The 19,772-nt window shown below is 38.0% G+C and overlaps 2 protein-coding genes across 4 annotated transcripts in view; one reads left to right on the top strand and one right to left on the bottom strand.

Annotated features, from left to right (window-relative positions):
- The window catches only part of PSPH (phosphoserine phosphatase), a 106,842-nt gene that overhangs the window by 13,383 nt on the left and 73,687 nt on the right, over window positions 1-19,772 (bottom strand). Inside the window, exon 8 of one of the 2 annotated variants that reach the window (XR_012035989.1) lies at window positions 9,798-10,059. The exons of the other annotated variant lie outside the window; for it this stretch is intronic. The gene's annotated coding sequence lies outside the window, so the exon portion shown is untranslated. Of the gene's footprint in view, window positions 1-9,797; window positions 10,060-19,772 lie in introns of those variants that run through there. 2 annotated transcript variants of the gene reach the window in all.
- NIPSNAP2 (nipsnap homolog 2) overlaps window positions 1-19,772 on the top strand; it is a 33,775-nt gene that overhangs the window by 2,672 nt on the left and 11,331 nt on the right. For both annotated transcript variants that reach the window (XM_072837636.1, XM_072837637.1), the window contains exons 2-7: window positions 10,957-11,096; window positions 11,179-11,224; window positions 14,357-14,451; window positions 14,806-14,876; window positions 15,682-15,822; window positions 17,132-17,163. In XM_072837636.1, the coding sequence (XP_072693737.1) occupies window positions 10,957-11,096; window positions 11,179-11,224; window positions 14,357-14,451; window positions 14,806-14,876; window positions 15,682-15,822; window positions 17,132-17,163 (525 nt within the window). The remainder of the gene's footprint in view (window positions 1-10,956; window positions 11,097-11,178; window positions 11,225-14,356; window positions 14,452-14,805; window positions 14,877-15,681; window positions 15,823-17,131; window positions 17,164-19,772) is intronic.

Genomic DNA, 19,772 nt, shown 5'->3' with positions numbered 1-19,772 from the left:
CTTTGGCCCAGGGCGCGATCCTGGAGACCCGGGATCGAATCCCACGTCGGGCTCCCGGTGCATGGAGCCTGCTTCTCCCTCTGCCTGTATCTCTGCCTCTCTCTCTCTCTCTCTCTCTCTCCCCCTCTCCCCCTCTCCGTGTGACTATCATAAATAATAAATAAAATCTTAAAAAAAAAAAATAAAGACCAGCATATAAGAATTTAAAAAAAAAAAAAAAAGAGAAAGGGCTGAGAAACAGGCTTTGAGATGTCAACCTCCACAGGCTAGCCACATTATGGAAAGAGCCCAGATGTCTGTCCACCAATGAATAGATAAAGAAGATGTGGTATATATGTACACTGGAATATTAGTGATCATAAAGAATGAAATCTTGCCACTTGCAACATGGAACTGGCGTGTATTATTGTAAGCAAAATAAGTCAGAGAAAGACAAATATGATTTCAGTCATATGTACAATTTAAGTCACAAAACAGGGAAGAAAAAATAAAATGAGATACAAACAGGCAAACCATAAAAGACTCAGATATGGAGAACAAAAAGGGATGGGCATTAAGGAGGGCACTTGTTGGGATGAGCACTGTATGTTATATGTAAGTGATGAATCACTTAATTCTACTTTTGAAACCAGTACTACAATTGAATGAAATTAAAACAACTTTCACAGGCTAAATGTAGGAAGGAGAGGGAGCAAGGGGAATGTGGGAAAGCCAATGAGGTTGCTGTTTGTGGCAGTGCCCAAAGGGAGGTATTTCAACGAGGTGGTGGCCAGCTGTGCCAGATGTTGCTAAAAAGTAAAGATGACAGAAGACTGGATTTGCCCGCAGGGATCCGTGTGTGACCTTGCAAGAGGGATTTCAGAAGGGAAGGATGCTGTCTTCCCAGGAGATATATGCTAGCACCGCTTACCTAGCTCTGCTCAGTGACAGGCCTGGAGTTGCATTTGCTTCGTGGACATTACACTAATGTCCTGCTTGAGATGCTTACTGTACCCAGAATTTAACTCATCTGCCTCCTACAGAACCTGCCTGTTCTTCCTGGGTTCTCTCTCAAGTACTGGCCCGTCTTCCATTTCGTGGCCCCAGGCCCACCATCTCCCAGCTAGACACTTGCCAGATCTGTCAGTTCTACCTCCAGCATGTCTTGGCTCTGCCTTCTCTCTCACCATCTCCCTGGTTCCCTTGCCTAACTCTTGGCAACACTTGTCTGGAGTCCCATGAAGAGTGAGGACTTGAAGCTGTTGGTGAAGGGGGCAACTAAAGAATTCTGAGCAGAACTTTTTCCTATAGGAAGATGTCCAGTACATAAACCTGGGCTGGGTACTGCTCCCTTTTCTTTCCCATCCCATCCCACCCTTGCCAAGGAAAACTTATAACAGTTTGGAAACAACTGGAGATAGTTTAATGTATGAAGGGGACATTAGAATTATTCTTTTCCTCAGATGTGAGCATCGTACCATGGTTTTGTCTTCATTCTCAGGAGGTGCATGCTGAAGTATTTAGGGATAAAGTACTGTCATGTCTATACTCTGCTTTCAAATAGTTTGGTAAAAATAAAGAAGCAAATCTATATAGAAAATTTTAAATGATAAAATGTCACTTTTTTCACCTACATGCAGGATATAGAAGTCTTTATTATACTGTTCCTTTGTCTTTGTGAAGTTTTTTTTTTTTTTAAGAGTTTATTTATTTGAGTGGGGGGGAGGAGGGAGAAGCAGACCTCCCACTGAGCAGGGAGCCCAACGTGGGGCTCAATCCCAGGACCCTGAGATCATGACCTGAGCTGAAGGCAGATGCTTAACCAACTGAGCCATCCTGGCGCCGCTTCGTACAATTTTTAAAAATAAAAGGGGATAGCTCTCTGAAGCTGCACTGTGGAGAGCAGGTTTGTTGGGGTAGCAGGAGGGTTGGTGGTGAGGAGGAGAGTCACATAATGACTTCTTTCATGCAGCTGCCTCTCTCCCCCTCACCTCCAGCTATATTCACATACTCCTGGCTTTGGCAGGTATGGTTCTGCTTCCTCTCATGGGCATCCACCTGACAAGTGCTCCTCATCTTTCAAGTTTTCAGTTCAACATGTGCTTCTTTCAGAGAATTGGTTCATGTCTCCCCCAGGCCAACTTAGACTCCGTTTCCTCCGCCCCCACCCAGCACAGCCACTACCTTCTGTGTCCATTGAGGAGCTTATCTCACGTTGGGCTGTGATCTTGGTTGTCTTTCTGCTCCCACCAGCAAACTGAGCTCTGTGAAGTCAGGGCCAAGGATATTCATCTTTATATCCACAGCCTGGCCCAGTGCTTGGCACAGGCACTGCACCGTCAATAGTGTTTGGCGCTCAAATGAATGAAGTCCATTTCACCACTGCTGCCTCATCCTTGGTGTTTGGTAAATTTATTTCTCATTTGTGATTTGCTCCAACTAAACCACAATACTGTCTAGATACCGAATCAGGACCCGTGTCTTCTTTTTCACCTCAGGAATATCTTTTGAAGGTATTTCTTCCCTTTCCTTCCTACTCCCATAACCGTTATCCAGGACTCTCCTTTGGTCCATCCAGTGAATATTGAATGCCTCCTGTGCCTGGCACTGCTGGACAGGGCCACCAGGAGGAAGCCCAGAAGCCACTCTCTGGGCCTTTATTGTTGCAGTCTACCTACCATACCACTACCAGGCTGCTTTTCACACCTAGATCTTTTTTTTTTACCTAGATCTTTTTTGAGAACATGTTTGCATTGCACCATGTACAGGATAAAATCTGGCTGCTGGGTGTGGTGCACAAGAGCCTAACCACCCTGCCCCCCTTGCTTTTCTGTTCTTTCTCCCACTATCTTCCCACACCCGGTTCTCCTGCCTTACTGAACTCTTTGCTATTCCAGAAATATGCCAACAGTTTCACAGACTCCATGCCCCTGAACATGTTCCCTTTGACTGGAATTATTGCCTGCTTTGTCCACCTGTCTGTTGTCCTCTTAAGACAGAGCCAGAATGTCTCCCCTGGCATTCCTCTCTCTCCTTACAAGCCAAGCCAGTGGTCCAATGGTGCATCCCCATGAGCTCTCACTGTGTGTGTGTGTGTGTGTGTGTGTGTGTGTGTATTTTAAGTTTACAGTATCTGAGACCACTCTGGGTGTTTACTGGTTATTTCTTGAGACTAAATAGGCAAGGCGTCTATCTGTCTCATTCACCTTTATATCCACAGAACCTGGTATATAATGCTTATTTTTTTAAAGATTTATTTATTTATTTTAGAGAGAGAGAGGACATGAAGGGGGGAGGGAGAGAGAGTCTCAAGCAAACCCTGAGCTGAGTGTGGAGCCCGACGTAGGGCTTGATCTCACCAGAGATTACGACCTGAGCTGAAACGAAGAGTCAGACACTTAACCACTTGTGCCACTCAGGTGTCCCATGGCACATAATATTTATTCTACTTAAAGTCTAATGTTTTGTGGGGCACCTGCTGGCTCAGTTGGTAGAGCATGCAACTCCTGATCTCTCCAGCCCCCAAGTTGGATGTAAAGATTACATAGAATCTTTGAAAAACAATAAAAATAAAATTTAATGTATTGTAGAATGTGCTACCCCCTACCTCTTCACCCTCTGTGAAGTGGTATACAACATTTGTATGATGTTACAAAGACTACTGATGGTGCTGTTTGTCCTTCTCAGTGAAGAACCCCAGCCCAGATCTTATCACCCTGACAGCTGTTGGCACAGTTGCTCGGTTCTCTTCCATGATTCAGCTTAGACAGCTAGATGGACAGGGCACATTAGGCAGCTTTGGTCACTTGACACTGAAAAGATTTCACAGTTTGACCATCAACTGGGGGCAGTGCAGGACTGGACTGTTCTTTATTTGTCGAGACAATTGCTACTCAGGTCAACAAGCAAACAGCACTCGGGTTGTGTGTCCATGCTGCTATTTCTTAGGCTTATCTGTAGATTACAGTGTTTCCATATCCTTTACCTCATTTTACCCATCTTAAAGTAAATGTCTTTGGTGTTATTAAAACCTGGGAGAATGCTCAACTGGGGAGATTTATGTTTGGGGGGATCTCTTATTAGAATATTTTGAACTTTATAGTTAGATCTGGGTTCATATTTTCATTTTGCCACTTCTTAGCTCATGTCATTTAAATTCTCTGAGCCAAGCTTTAGAATGTGGTAATAACCTCTCTTGCTAGACTATACTGTGGATTGAATGAGATGACATAGAGAAGCTACCTAATTCAGTGCCTAACAGGAAGTATTTATTAATTTGTAACCCCCTTAAATTGTAAAGAGGAGGAAAAAATTACTTTGAGATCTTGCCCCTTCCAAATTTAGTTTGCCAATATACCTATGTGCCTATCCTATAAAAGACTCTCTAAACATGCACTTTTATAGCTAACTTATAAGTATAAAAGTATTATATGTACAGAGGCTATACAATGAAAAGAAAAAACTTTACTCCCACCCCATGCCCAGCCACATTCCCCAGATGTCACTACTATTGACAGTTCATGTTGTGTATTCATGGTACTGTTCTGTACCTGCTTTTTCCACATAATTTATTTCAGAAATATCAACATATCAATGCATGTAGATCTACTTTATTCTTTTTAATGATATCATTCTATTCTGATTTGGGATATTTCAAATTGAGTTGACCAGTCCCTGTTAATGGATATCTAAATTGCCTATACCAGGAAAAACCTGGAAACAAGGTACTAATAAATGTTCTCAGTTTATAGGGTATTAGATGTCATAGAAATTAAATATCTGTATATATACATGCTGATGCATGTCTGCATTTCTGGAAGTATCCATTAAAAACTTACTAGTGGTTGCTTTGGTGAATATTTGTTATTTTAAATGAAATTACCTAATGCTGATATTTTTAGAAACTTTAATTGTGGGATCCCTGGGTGGCGCAGCGGTTTGGCGCCTGCCTTTGGCCCAGGGCGCGATCCTGGAGACCCAGGATCGAATCCCACGTCGGGCTCCCGGTGCATGGAGCCTGCTTCTCCCTCTGCCAGTGTCTCTGCACCTCTCTCTCTCTCTCTCTCTCTGTGACTATCATAAATAAATAAAAATTAAAAAAAAATTAAAAAAAAAAAGAAACTTTAATTGTACCCCTTTCTTATAATAGTTATTCCTAAGCTCTTAAAATTTATGTAGACCCCCCTCCCCAATTTTTAAACACAGTTTCTGTCTAGTGAACTTAAAAAATAAAATAAAAAACTGGAATTATATAGTCTCATTAACAAATCTTAAGACTTTTTACTTTGTATATCACTAATTTTATATGCTTACCCTTGTGTTTCATGGTATTATTAAGCAAATATCTAAAAATAAATCTTTAAAAGATTTAAATTGGCAAAATGTGTTTGTTTTTATTTTTATTTTATTTTTTTAAGATTTTATTTATTCATAGAGACAGAGAGAGAGAGAGGCAGAGACACAGGCAGAGGGAGAAGCAGGCATCATACAGAGAACCTGACCTGGGACTCGATCCAGGGTCTCCAGGATCATGCCCTGGGCTGCAGGCGGCGCTAAACTGCTGAGCCACCAGGGCTGCCCTGTTTGTTTTTATTGACATAAATTTTACCATGGTCATTATGGAGAATTGCCTTCAGAATTTATTTATTTATATAATCAGAATGAATTGAAAAGAGAAACACCGTATGGTTTGGGGTTTTGCTAAAAAGCTAATAATTTTATGTATAATTTATTGCTTTTAATCGAAAAAGTAGATTTAAGAACTTCAGTTTTTAACCTTTCACCCTATATCAGGTGCTGTCCTAACTGCTTTAAGTGATTTTACTGGGGGACTAAATATGTACTTAAAAATATGCAAAAGTAAAGGCACAGCATAAGGAATACAGTCATTGATATTGTGAGAGCAATGTAACCAGATAAGAGCTACACTTGGTGAAAATAGCATAATGAATAAAAATTGTCAAATCACTAAGTTGTATAGCTGAAACTAATGTAACATGGTATATCAATTGTGCTCAAATTTTTTTTAAATGTGTATTTATAGATATATACACACACAAGTAAAAAAACAGTACAGACTTATGAGTAAAGCCATGTCTCTCCTGCCTTAACTCTCTATCCCTCCCTGAGGTATACCACCATTAACACTTTCTTAATTCTAAGAAATTTTAGCATATAGTAAAAGCAATGTGTAAGAATGTCCAACTTGTTTTTACAAATATCACTTAGAACTATTTATTTTTGTCCTGTACTTACAAGAAAAATTGCATGTACAGTACTACTATTAACTTATTTTACCTGTTTAATGAGTTTGCTGCTTTTTAATCTTTGAAGGATTGAAAAAGTACTCTTTTATATTAATTGATTATTGTAGAAAACATTTTATTGATAATATTATGTTTGTGTATTTTATGTTTGCAGATTTGTAAGCTTACATCATTCAGAAGTCTTTATTTGGTATTAGCTATTTGTTTTTATCTGGTTTTTAGTGAATACCAATGATTGGTTTTTAAAATTAAAAGAACTTAAAAAAGAAAGAACATCTTAGGAGAAAATTGTAATGTTTGTTGATTTTTTTTTTTTAGCAAAAAAATAAAGGCTATTAACGTTTGAAATGTAGTATTATTTCTAAAGCACCATAGTTGAATAAGCATAGGAATTTTTGTATTGTTGTAATGTAGAATGCACAAGTTCATCTCATAAAGCATTGGGAAATTTGCATCTTCTGAGAGTTTTTCTTACCTCTTCTTTAAATTCTTTAAATTCTTTTCTTCCGTCTTTCTTTAAATTCTAGGTCCTCTTCCTTAATACCTGGGGTCACTCTCCCTTTTCTTCTTACATTGCTTTGTAGTATCTGTGGCCTTAGCAGGCCTGATAAGCAAGTTGGAAATAGTCTGTAGAAAATCATGTAATGTTTCCTTAGAAAACCTCAAGAAAAAGCTCATACCAGCCTGTCAGCATCCCAACCTAAGATTAGAATTATGAGTATGCTGTAATAGGCCTGGACAGAGACAATGGCCATCAGTTACAAAAGGGATTATACAGAGAGAATGGGCACAGACTCAAAAGGCTGCATCTGCATTATTCTATAAACAAGACATTCTGGAAAAAGCAAACCCATAGGGACATAGAACAGATCAGTGGTGTTAGCAGTTGAAAATGGGGAGAAGTGTTCGTTACAAAAGGAGTGGGAGATGTAAGTTTCCAGTATGGAATGAATAAGTCACTGGTATGAAAAGTACAGCACAGGGAACATAGTATGTAGTATTCTAACAACCTGTGCCTGATGGTAGCTACACTTGTGGTGAGCACAGTGTAGCATATAGACTTGTTGAATCACTGTGTTGTACACATAAAACATGTAACAATGTTATCAACTATGCTTCAATTTTTAACAACCAAAAAAAAAGGAATTTTAGGCAGTGAAGGAACTGTTCCATATCTCACTATGGTGGTGGTTAGAAAATTGTGCATTTGCCAAACTTGTAGAACTGTATGCCAAAAAAGAGTAGATTTCACTCTATATAAATCTGAATTAAAATGAGGAAGATAAAAGGACACAGCATGTCATTTGATTGTGATTATGAGAGATTAGATAAAAGTCTCATCCATGTTCTAGTTTTTTTTAATTGAAGTGTGGTTGGCATACAATATTATCTAAGTTTCATGTATAACTGAGTGATTCCACATTGATCTACATTATGAAAATTATTACAATATTATCAACTCTATTCCCTATGCTATATTTTTTCATCAGATTGTTTTTTGGTGTTGAGTTGTATGAGTTCTTAATATATTTTGGACATTAACCCCTCATTATATAGATCTTTTTATGAATATCTTCTCCCATTCAGACTTTTCATTTTGTTGATGATTTCCTTTGCTGGGAAAAAGCTTTTTAGTTTGATGGAGTCTGATTTGAGATTTTGTTTCCCTTGACAAAGAGAAAAAAACAAAAAAAAATATTGTTAAGACTGATGTCTAAGAGTTTACTGCCTATGTTTTCTTTTAGGAGTTTAATGGTTTCAGATCTTACATTTAGGTATTTAATCCACTTTGAGTTTATTTCTGTATATGGTCTAAGAAAGCGGTCCAGTGTCATTCTTCTGCATGTGGTGAAACTCTTCCAATCCATAAGCATGGAATATCTTTCCATTTATTTGCCTCATATTCAGTTTGTTTCATCAGTGTCTTATAATTTTCAGAGTGCAGGTCTTTCACCTCCGTGGTTAAATTTATTCTGAGATATTTTATTCACCCAGGCTCTAATTTTTTAAAATCTTGTTTAGGTTATATATACCTACCCTATAAAAGACTCTAAGCATATACCTTGAGATATTTTTGCCAATTTTTACGTATAAAAATAGGTATATGGAAAATTGTCAAATAGTTCAGAAGGCTATGCAATGAAAAGAAAAAACTCTACTCCCAACCCATGCCCAGTTCACATTCCCCAGATGTCACTACTATTGACAGTTTACTTTGTGTATTTATGGTACTGTTCTGTACCTGCTTTTTCCACATAATTTATTTCAGAAATAACAGCATACCAGTGCATGTAGATTAGTAGAAATTCAGTTATAAGGTGAAAATTAAAAATTATGTGTCAATAAAATTTGTATTCTTAGGTTTATGTTAGAGTTAAACTTGATTCTAAAGTTAATTGAGTTCAGGGGTAAAATAGTGTTTTAATTTTTTTTAAGATTTCATTTATTTATTTGAGAGTGAGAACAAGTTGGAGGAGAGGGAGAGGGAGAAGCAGACTCCCTGCCAAGCAAGGAGCCCGACTCTGGGCTTGATCCCAGGACCCCAAGACTATGACCTGTGGTGAAATCAGACACTTAACCAACTGAGCCACCCAGAGTGCTCCAATATAATTTTTTAAAGAAAGAATCTAGGGGATCCCTGGGTGGCTCAGTGGTTTGGCGCCTGCCTTTGGCCCAGGGCGCGATCCTGGAGTCCCGGGATCGAGTCCTGCATTGGGCTCCCAGCATGGAGCCTGCTTCTCCCTCCTCCTGTGTCTCTGCCTCTCTCTCTCTCTCTCTATCATAAATAAATAAATCTTTTTTAAAAAAATTTTTAAAGAAAGAATCTATTTCATTTTCCCTGTATATTTTACCTTTTATTGTTGTTAAGTGCATATAACATAGAACTTACTATTTTAGTCATATTTAAGTATACAATTTAGTAGTAGCATTAAGTAAATTCACACTGTTGTACAACCATTATAACCATTCATCTCTAGAACTCTCACTTTCCCAAACTCTGTGCCCATTAAACAGTAACTCCCCATTCTCCTCTCACCTCAGCCCCTAGCAACCACTATATTACTTTCTTTCTCTATGAACTCAACTACTCTAGGTTACCATATGTATTTTTTCTAGGTCAGAAATTGCTTTGGAGCAGGGAAAAACACATAGCAAAAATGGCAAAGATAAACATGAACTCTGTAAAAAGATATTCAGCATCACAGTCGTCAGGGAAATGCAAATCAGAAGTACAGTGAATATCACCTATGTGTCAGAATGGCTATTATCAAAAAGATAAAAAATAACAAGTGTTGGCAAGGATGTGGAGAAAAGGGAACCCTTATGCACTAGTGGTGGGAATGTAAATTGGTTCGGCCGTTGTGGAAAACAATATGGAGGGGTCCTCAAAAAATTATTAGAAACATAAAGAGGAGTAGAAGGTACAGGGCTTCCAGTTATGAATAAGGCACAAGGACGAGGGGTACAGCCTAAGGAATATAGGGAAAAAGAAAAATACCATACAATCTAGTAATTCCACTACTGGGTATTTAACTAAAGAAAACAAACTCATTTAAAAAGATACATGCACCCATATATTTATTGCAGCATTATTTACAATAGCCAAGATATGGAAGCAACCCAAATGTTTATCAATAGATGAATGGATAAAGATATGGTATGGGGAACCCTGGGTGGCGCAGCGGTTTGACACCTGCCTTTGGCCCAGGGCACGATCCTGGAGACCCGGGATCGAATCCCACGTCGGGCTCCCGGCATGGAGCCTGCTTCTCCCTCCTCCTGTGTCTCTGCCTCTCTCTCTCTCTCTGTGTGACTATCATAAAAAAAAAAAAAAGATATGGTATGTATATACACAATGGAATATTACTCAGCCATAAAAAAGTAAGATCTTTCCATTTGTGACAACATGGGTGGAACTGAAGGGTATTGTGCTAAGTAAAATAAGAGAAAAACAAATACCACACAATTTCACTTATATGTGGAATCTAAAAAACAAATAAAGAAACCAACTGTTAAATGTAGAAAACAAACTGGTGACTACCAGAGGGGAGGTAGGATGAGGAGATCGGCAAAGTAGGATTAAGAGGTGCAAGCTTCCAGGGGCACCTGGGTGGCTCCATTGGTTAAGTGTCCAATTTTGGCTCAAGTCATGATCTCAGTCGCGAAGTCAAGCTCCAGGTCGGGCTTTGCACTGGGCATGGAGCCTGCTTGAGATTCTCTCTCTCGCCCTCCCCACCCCCCAAATAAATGAATACAATCTTAAAAAAAAAAAAAAGTGCAAACTTCCAGTTATAAAATAAGTCACAGAGATGAAAAAGTAAAACATGGACAATATAGTCAATAATACTGTGGTAATGCTGGATGATGACCGATGGTACCTGCACTTATATATAACTGAATCAGTATGTTGTACACCTGAAAACATTGTATACCAACTATAGTTATAACTTTAAAACAAAAAAAATAGCTCTCTTAGGAGAAACACAAGTTACATCTTTTACAGTTTGCTCCTGCTGTTTAGATTGCATGCTATCCTAACAGAATTTTGCGTACCCCAGGTTCTATAACAATGCCTAGAATAGGTGCTCAAGGAGTGTTTGCTGAATGGATTGCTTTTACGAAAACAATGTACTATGTGACATTATCTCAAGATCCTAAAATCTTCATACCACTAATGAGACTCAAATTTTTATATTTTGTTATTCCATAGGAGATTGACATCCTCCAATAATAGACCTCGAGAAGACAGCTGGTTAAAATCCTTATTTGTCCGGAAAGTTGATCCAAGAAAAGATGCTCACTCTAATCTCCTGGCCAAAAAGGAAACAAGCAGTCTATATAAATTGCAGTGTGAGTGATAGGTTTGCTATCTTCATAGTTGACTTTTTTCCCTTTGTTCATAAGTTTATCGTTGAATTTTCTTTTGTTTCAGTTCACAATGTTAAACCGGAATGCCTAGAAGCATACAACAAAATTTGGTGTGTATACCAGACTATACTTTACTTGGGGAAAATTAACAATTTGAATATTTGTTGGTTCAGCTAACACTAGACAGCAGAGTGAGATCTTTGATCCCTCTTCTTGAAGCTGAATGTTCAGAGGCTCTTAAATTGAGCTTTGTGTGGGATTGCCAAGGACATTTTGATTTTAAGGACTCACACGGCTAACTTATCACATAAGTGCTCAGACGTTAGAATGTTCCAGCCTCTTAAGGTTGGAAGCAGGTACCTTGTAAGGCCATCTAGTCCATCTACTCATCCGTGCTTGAGTCCTTTCTGCAGATCTTCATGACTGCCTGTGTTTAAGTACATTCATACATTCCATCTCTGGACAGCTTTTAGTGTTAGGAATTAGAACTCACACCCTGGTGACCTCGACCTCCATTGTTTCCAGCTTTACTCCTGAGTAAAATTTCACATGAAAGTCCTATATGTATTTGAATATAGCCACCATTTCTTCTCAAGTCTTCCAGTTACCAGGATTAAAGTCCCTTTGGCAGATTCCCAAACAATAATGAGATCCATATGCTCTTACAGAATTTGTAAACTTCAAGACTAAAGAGAGAATTAAGTGCATTTGTTCTCATTTAAGGTAGCAAATTGTATTTTAATGATTGATTTTGAGCAAGTATCATTTAAAAGCATTTTTTTTACCTTTCTTATCTGCTACCTTCATGAAAAAGCAAATGATTTTGTCACCAGAATCAGTATAATTTTCAGATGCAAAAATCTTTTGTTATTTTGGGAGGTGATTCGTGAAATATAACATTAGCATAGAGTTTCTTAATCACCTCAACACAGTTCTTTTTATTTAAAAATGTCCTAAGACAAAGCAGATCTTACTTCTAAATCTTTTTTCCTAAAATGAAATTTCTTGTCCGTGGTAATGTTTCCCTGGATTATCTTTCTTGTCCTGTTTGTATCACTTCATCTCCTGTCTCAGATATTCATCTCCTGTCTATTCATATTTCCATTCAGATGTCTTTCTCTGCCTTCAACCTCAACATTAGAATCACCTGACTCTTCTCACATATGTCACTCACCATGGTTTTATTTAACCTTTTCCTTAGTCCTATGCAATTGGTGCATTCTTCATTTGATACGCATTTTGATTCGTTTCATCTCCTTCTCCATCTCCCTCTCCCAGCTGGTTAAGCCCCATTTCTAAGTAGCATCCTTTTTGACTGCCTTCTTGGCCTCAAGGTTGTATCTGTACCTTGCCCCACACCCAATCCATTACTTCGAAGTTTGTCAAATTGATCTCCCTGAGTCTGCTTTCCCTGCATCATGTTTTTTTCTTTTCTCTGATACTTTCAGCAGCTCCCTGTTTCCAGTATATAAAGACTTAACTCCTTCCTGGTTTTTAGGGGCCCAATGATGAGGTTCTGCCCAGCGCATCCAATTCTGAGTACAAGTACTACCTGCCTTACAGCTGTCATTCATGTAAGGCCAGGGTTTCCCAGAACAGCTTTGGAGTCCCCAGCAAAAAAGATATGCCTTCGTATTGGTGAAAAACCTGGGCCCCATCATCAGGCCCCAGCCCCTTTCTGGACTCCACGTGGGTCATCTGTACAGGTTTTCTTCTACACTGGCTCCCATTCAGGGTTGTCATGACAAAAAAGGAAATCCATTTCCAATAACTTCACATAATCCATTTTTCCCCACCCCTGATTTCTATCAGTCCCATGTTATTTCTAATATTAATCTTTTTGACCCAGTACGATGATCACACCATATGTATTTTTTGAAGGGTGGCATTTCACCCTTCAAAATGTGGTCATTAGGGGATCCCTGGGTGGCCCAGCGGTTGAGTATCTGCCTTCAGTCCAGGGTGTGATCCTGGGATCCGGGATCAAGTCCCGCGTCGGTTTCCCCACAGGGAGCCTGCTTCTCCCTCTGTCTGTGTCTCTGCCTCTCTCTCTGTGTGTCTCTCATGAATAAATAAATAAAATCTTTAAAAAAAAATGTGGTCATTGTACTGGGTCATAAACATGTATGGGTTTTCATTTAGCTAGACATTAGAGACAATTCTGAGCTTTTCTCTCTTAATTGCATGTGCACTCAGTTCTGGTGGCCCAGCCTCTGATAGTGATCACTCACTTAATTGGCACTCAGTGTCAACAAATAGTTGGAACAGGTTCCATTTCTGACCCTTGAAATCCTTTTGCATTTATTGTTGAATCTGTACTGTACATAATTTTTCTCTTCAAAAAATATGCATGTTTAGCTTTTATTTTGGGATGGCACAGTTATGGCTCTTCCTTTTGCCTTGCTCTGTATACTAATCTGTACCATACAAAGGTTTCCATGGTTAAATTAACATACTGCCAGGACCTGTCACAGCTTTGCCACTGCTCCTGTACAACCCCTGGTAATGAACTGCAGGGGTGGGGTGGGATGCAACATGGGATTATATGGTACTTGTTAAATCCTGTCTGCTGGTTAAATGGAATCGAACCCATGTTATGGTCCATGTTGCATTTTAATTTGGATTCTTCTGCCATGTTGATGCCCTCTGGGACAGTTGGAGCTGCGTTGCTTCCGGATTCTATTGTGTTCTAGCTCCATCCTCTTCCTCCTTACAGCCAGCTTGTTCTCTGCCTCTGCTAGCTGCCTGCTCATGCTGCTTCTGTTGTCTCCCGATCTTAAACATTACTTTCTTCTCTTATTTCTTCTGTGCTGTTTTTCTACTATTCCTGTTTCTCTCCTTCTTGTCTTGGGAACCAGCAGAACTTAGCTTTTAGAGACTTCACCCTTCCTAGGTACTTCTCCCATCCGCCCCCCTCCTGAAATAGCAAATAGTAGACCCATGTAGTTCCTGGAATCCTGGGACCTTTGGCTCTTCCTTATCCATTTTTATCACTGTACTTGAGTTGTTTACAACTATTCTAGGTAGTTGGGATAACAGAAACCTAAGCCTCTGTCTGATAAGTGGAAAATTAGAGTGCAGCAGAATTCAGCTAAAAGTTTAATTCTGTACATCATTTTATCATAAATATATTCTGAGATCAGTTGTCAGAGTAGATGGCCTTTTTCCTACTGCTGACCATGTGTTGTCTACCTGGTATAATCTTGTCAGTTTAATTAGTGTTGCTATTTCTTCTCTTTAAGTCAAGAGGTGTTGCCAAAGATTCACGAAGATAAGCATTACCCTTGTACTTTGGTGGGGACTTGGAACACGTGGTATGGCGAGCAGGATCAAGCTGGTAGGAAGCAGAAGTCTTTGGAATAAACCTTTGTCCCCAAGCCTTTACTGTTAATGACCTAAATAATACTAAATTTAATGCTTGTTTTTATAATCAAAGCCTTATAAGTCTTAGTCTAGTTTTATTGTTAAAGTAGTTTATCCAGCAACTGATTGCAAAAACTACTAATTTTTTGGTTTTTTTTTGCTTTAACATTTGAATCCATTATTGAAACTCTATGGTGTAACTCATATGCCAACACGTGGCTCATTACAGTTTCGTATGATGTTAACATTGTGTATATGTAGATTATTTTCAAGGTAAGGAGTATCATGAAACTCTAAATGTATGTTACCTTTTAAAAATATATTTCAGTCCACCTCTGGAGGTATGAAGGAGGCTATCCAGCCCTCACAGAAGTCATGAATAAACTCAGAGAAAATCAGGTAGTGATTTTGAAAAATGTTTATTCAGACTAGTGATGTAATAAATGATAGGACATAATTAAATGACTTTTCTATCATCATTTTTTTAATATTAATAAATTTTTTTGTAGTAAAAGTTTTATTATTTGGATTCTTAAAGTTGTATCAAAACATAATTAACCAGTTGTAATACTATTAACATAGCAGTTCTTATTGTAAAAGTCAGTTGTATTTTGAAACTCGTGAGCTAGTACTTTCATGCCAGTAAGTCAGCATGGTAGACACAGTCAGCCCTGGATTACCCAACACTTAATCTGCTTCAGGAACTGCCAGCCACATAGTCTCTCCCTTGGGCTGACTTCCTTCCTCCCCCTCCCTTCAGTAATAGGTGCAGGTCAATGAAGAGAATTTTAACAGCCACACATTATTAGGAAAGAAAACCTTTTGTGTAGATAGATTCCCAGTCCAAATATAAGTGGCTTTTGGACCATCTGGTATTTTGTAGTCTCTGTGTCACTTCTATTAATATGTTGTCAGACACTGTTAGGAGAACTCAAAAATGTAGGAAATTGAATTTGCTTACATTGTTATTTAAATAATTAGGATGGCTATGTAGTTTGTCATCTAAACCTGGATACTTTTGAGAGTGAAAGTGAATGCTAATAGTTATTTTGCCAGTTCAACAAAATGTAAGCTGGGGGCTGTCTCAGGCCACCTAGGACCCTATTTATGATAGTATTCTATTATAGGAGGAACATAAATGATACAAAAATGGGTTTATATGTAAACACTAAAGGATATCATCAGCACATTTTTTCCCTCAAAGGAATTTGTGGAATTCCGCAAGGCAAGAAGCAACATGCTTCTCTCTAGGAAGAATCAGCTGCTGTTGGAATTCAGTTTCTGGAATGAGCCTATCCCACGGTCAGGACCTAATATATATGAACTCAGATCTTACCAGCTCCGAGTAAGTACTGAAACCTAAACTAGAAATCTCTAAGTTAACAGCCCTCTCATTATTCTGTGAGGAGATGTGAGCACCCCTTAATGCCAATAGCAAAAGTTAAGTTTACATTTTGTGATGTGTGTTTGGCATAATATCTTGATTGGTTTGTTTTCTCCAATGCCCATTCCTGTCTTCTTTCCTTTTTTTTTTTATCTTATTCTCTTTCATTTCATCTCCTAAGCTCTTTTGTTTCATATAATCTTTATATAGTGTTTTTTTTTTTTTTTTTTTTATTTATGATAGTCACAGAGAGAGAGAGAGAGAGAGAGAGGCAGAGACACAGGCAGAGGGAGAAGCAGGCTCCATGCACCGGGAGCCCGACGTGGGATTCGATCCCGGGTCTCCAGGATCGGGCCCTGGGCCAAAGGCAGGCGCTAAACCGCTGCGCCACCCAGGGATCCCTATATAGTGTTTTTTATTTGACATTTTTCCATAGAGCATTACTATTTTTTTGAAGATTTTATTTATTTATTCATGAGAGAGAGAGAGAGAGAGAGGCAGAGACACAGGCAGAGGGAGAAGCAGGCTCCATGCAGGGAGCCGGATGTGGGACTCGATCCCGGATCCCAGGATCACACCCTGGGTGGAAGGCAGATGCCCAGCCACTGAACCACCAGGCATCCCAGCATTGCTATTTTTAAGAAGAAAGACCTAAAATGCGGAACTAGGTATAATATGTAGCATCTGCTATAATTGAATTAGAGCAACTAACAAATGTGAGACTGCTGAATAAATTACAGAGCATTGTAAGAATCAAAGGGAATATTTTATAAAGACATTCATGATGTTTCCCCATGAAGTGACTACTACAAAGAAACCCCAGATAGCAGCATAGCAACATTGTTAAAAGGAATATATACCAGCAGTAGATCTTAGTAGTCTAATACTCAGCATTATACTGGGAAAAAAATAGTGATCCAATTAAATTGAATTTCTTTTTAATTTCACAATAGTCTGAATGGGTACCAACAATTTTATCAGGAGTTCAATAAATCTGGAGGATGGACCTAACCATAGTCTTGATAACCATAATTGGATGACTTACTGTAAATATTATCTTCTTATATGAAATAGAATAGAATATTACTCCCACTATGGGATAGATATGAGCATGGTGAATAGTATTATTTTGTTACATGTTTTATTTGTTGCACTTTACATTATTAAAAGTAACTTTTAAGTTAGTTTTGTCATTTGATATTTTTTATACTACTATTTCCATATTTCTTCACAGAAGAACTAACAGACCAAAATCCAAATCTCTTTTCAGCCAGGAACTATGATTGAATGGGGTAATTACTGGTGAGTATATTACCAAATGGTGAGTTTGTAATCTTATTAATAGATTATTTTAGGCCATAGTGTTAATTCTAGAAATAAAATCTGAGGATGAAGCCATGATTTGATACTCGACTGTTTTATTTGATGTTGCTGTTATGAAAATTTTTTTTAAAGATGTCATTTATTTATTCATTGAGAGACACAGAGAGACAGGCAGAGGGAGAAGCAGGTTCCCTACCACTGAGCCACCCAGGCATCCCTCTATTATGAAATTTTTTGAACAGATACAAAACTAGAGAGAATATCACCATGGATCCCCCCCACACACACCTTACATACCCATTACTTAGCTTCAATAGTTACCAACACATGGCCAATCTTGCTTAGGTTTGCCTCTCCCAACCCAGATTATTTGAAAGTAAATCCAGAATAACATGTCATTTCATCCATAAATATTTTATATATATATCTAAGAGGTAAGGTTTCTGTTTTTTTTCTGGTTTTGGTTGTTGTTGTTGTTTTTTTAAATAAAACCCCAGTGTTGCATTAGGTATTTCATATTCTTCTTTGATATTACCTTTTTTGAAAAAAAAAAAAAAAAAGATATTACCTTTTTTGAAATGCCGTTTTTATCACATAAACAGCACCACAATGACACAGTTGCTTGGGTTTTTTTTTTTTCTTCATTTAAGTAGCAAAATAACAATTTTGCTTATTCATAAATTCACCACAATCCCAATCAAAACCCCAGCAGGGTTCAAAAATTCAAAGGACCCAAAAGAGTTAAAACAACCTTAAAAAAGAACAAAGTTGGAGGATTCATACTTCTCAGTCTCAAAACTGACTACAAAGCTAGATTAATCAAGACAGTGTGGTACTGGCATAAGAACAGACATACAGATCAATGGAACAGAAGTGCAAGTCCAGAAATAAACTCACATATATGAGCCATTAGTTTTCAATCCATGCACCAAGACAGTCCTGTGGGGACAGGTAGTTTTTTCACCAAAGTATGCTGAAACAACTGGATATTTTTGCAAAAGGATGAGTTTGGACCCTACCTCACATAAATACCAAAATTAACTATAGCAAAACTTTGAGAAGACATAGAGAATCTTTGTGACCTAGAGCTAAGCAAAGAGTTCTTAGCTATAATACCAAAGTCACAGTCCACCAAAGAAAATGATAAATTATAATTCATCAAAATTAAACATTTACAATTCAAAGGGCATCATTTAAAAAATTAAAAGGCAAGTCATAGACTGGGAGAAAATTTTACAAATCATTTCAAATAAAGGACTTGTGTCCAGCATATATAAAGAAATCCTACAACTCAATAATAAGACAAATAACCCAGTTAAAAAGTGGACAGAGGATTTGAATAAACAATTCTCCTAAGATCTACAAACAGCCAAAAAGCATATGAAAAGATGTTCAGCATCATTAATCATAAGAGAAATGCAAATCAAAGCCACTGTGAGATATTATCTCACACCGTCTCTGATGGCTATTATCAAAAGAACAGAAAATAACAAGTGTTGGTGAAGATACAGAGAAGTTGGGATCTTTGTCCATTGTCAGGAAGAATGTAAACTATTGCAGCCACTAGGGAAAACAGTACTGAGGTTCCTCAAAATATTAAAAATAGAATTATCGTATGATCCAGCAGCCATCCTTCTAGTTATATAATCAAAAGAATTCAAAGCAGCATCTCAAGGAGCTATTTTCACATTCATGTTCATTCCAACATTAGCCACAGTAGCCAAGAGGTCGAAGCAACCCAAATATCCGTTGAAGATGAATAAAGAAAATGTGATATATACATGTAAAGGAATATTATGCAGCCTTTCAAAGAAGGAAATTCTGCCATGTGCTACAATATGGATGAGCCTTGAGCACATTAAAGTAAGGTAGTCATAAAAGGATAAATACTATTGGAAAAAAGAAAAAAAAAAGATAAATACTATATGATTCCACTAATACAAATACCTAACGTAGCCAAAATCACAGTAATGGAAAACAAATAGTTACCAGAGTCCAGGTGGAGGGAGCTTGGTATTTAGTGGGTATCAAGTTTCAGGTTTTTTGGTTTTTTTTTTTTAAGATTTTATTTATTTATTCATGAGAGACACACAGAGAGGCAGAGACACAGGCAGAGGGAGAAGCAGGCTCCATGCAGGGAGCCAGATGTGGGACTCAATCCCAGGACCACGGGATCACGACCTGAGCCAAAGGCAGATGCCCAACCGCTAATCCACCCAGGCATCCCTCAAGTTTCAGTTTTGCAAGATGAAAAAGTTCTGGAGATCTGTTGCCCAGCAATGTGAATGTACTTGACACTACTGAACTGTGAAAAGGCTGAGATAAGTTTAATGTTTTTTACTACGAAAAAAATAAGTAATAATCATAAAATAAATTGTAAAAAATTTCTTTCAGTAGGCAAAGGATTTAAATAGACATTCCACCAAAGGAGATGTGTAAATACCTAAAAAGCACATGAAAAAGTGCTCAACACTCTAAGTCATTAAGAAAATGTAAAATAAAACCACAAGGATATAAGACTTTACACACATTCAGATGGGTATAACTAAAAAAACAGATGATTATACATGTTGATGAAGTTGCAAATA

The sequence above is a fragment of the Canis lupus genome, chromosome 8, assembly GCF_048164855.1.
Source record: "Canis lupus baileyi chromosome 8, mCanLup2.hap1, whole genome shotgun sequence".
Classification (NCBI taxonomy): Eukaryota; Metazoa; Chordata; class Mammalia; order Carnivora; family Canidae; genus Canis; species Canis lupus.
Note: the sequence above shows the minus strand (reverse complement) of the source record. Positions and strands in the feature narration are given on the sequence as shown.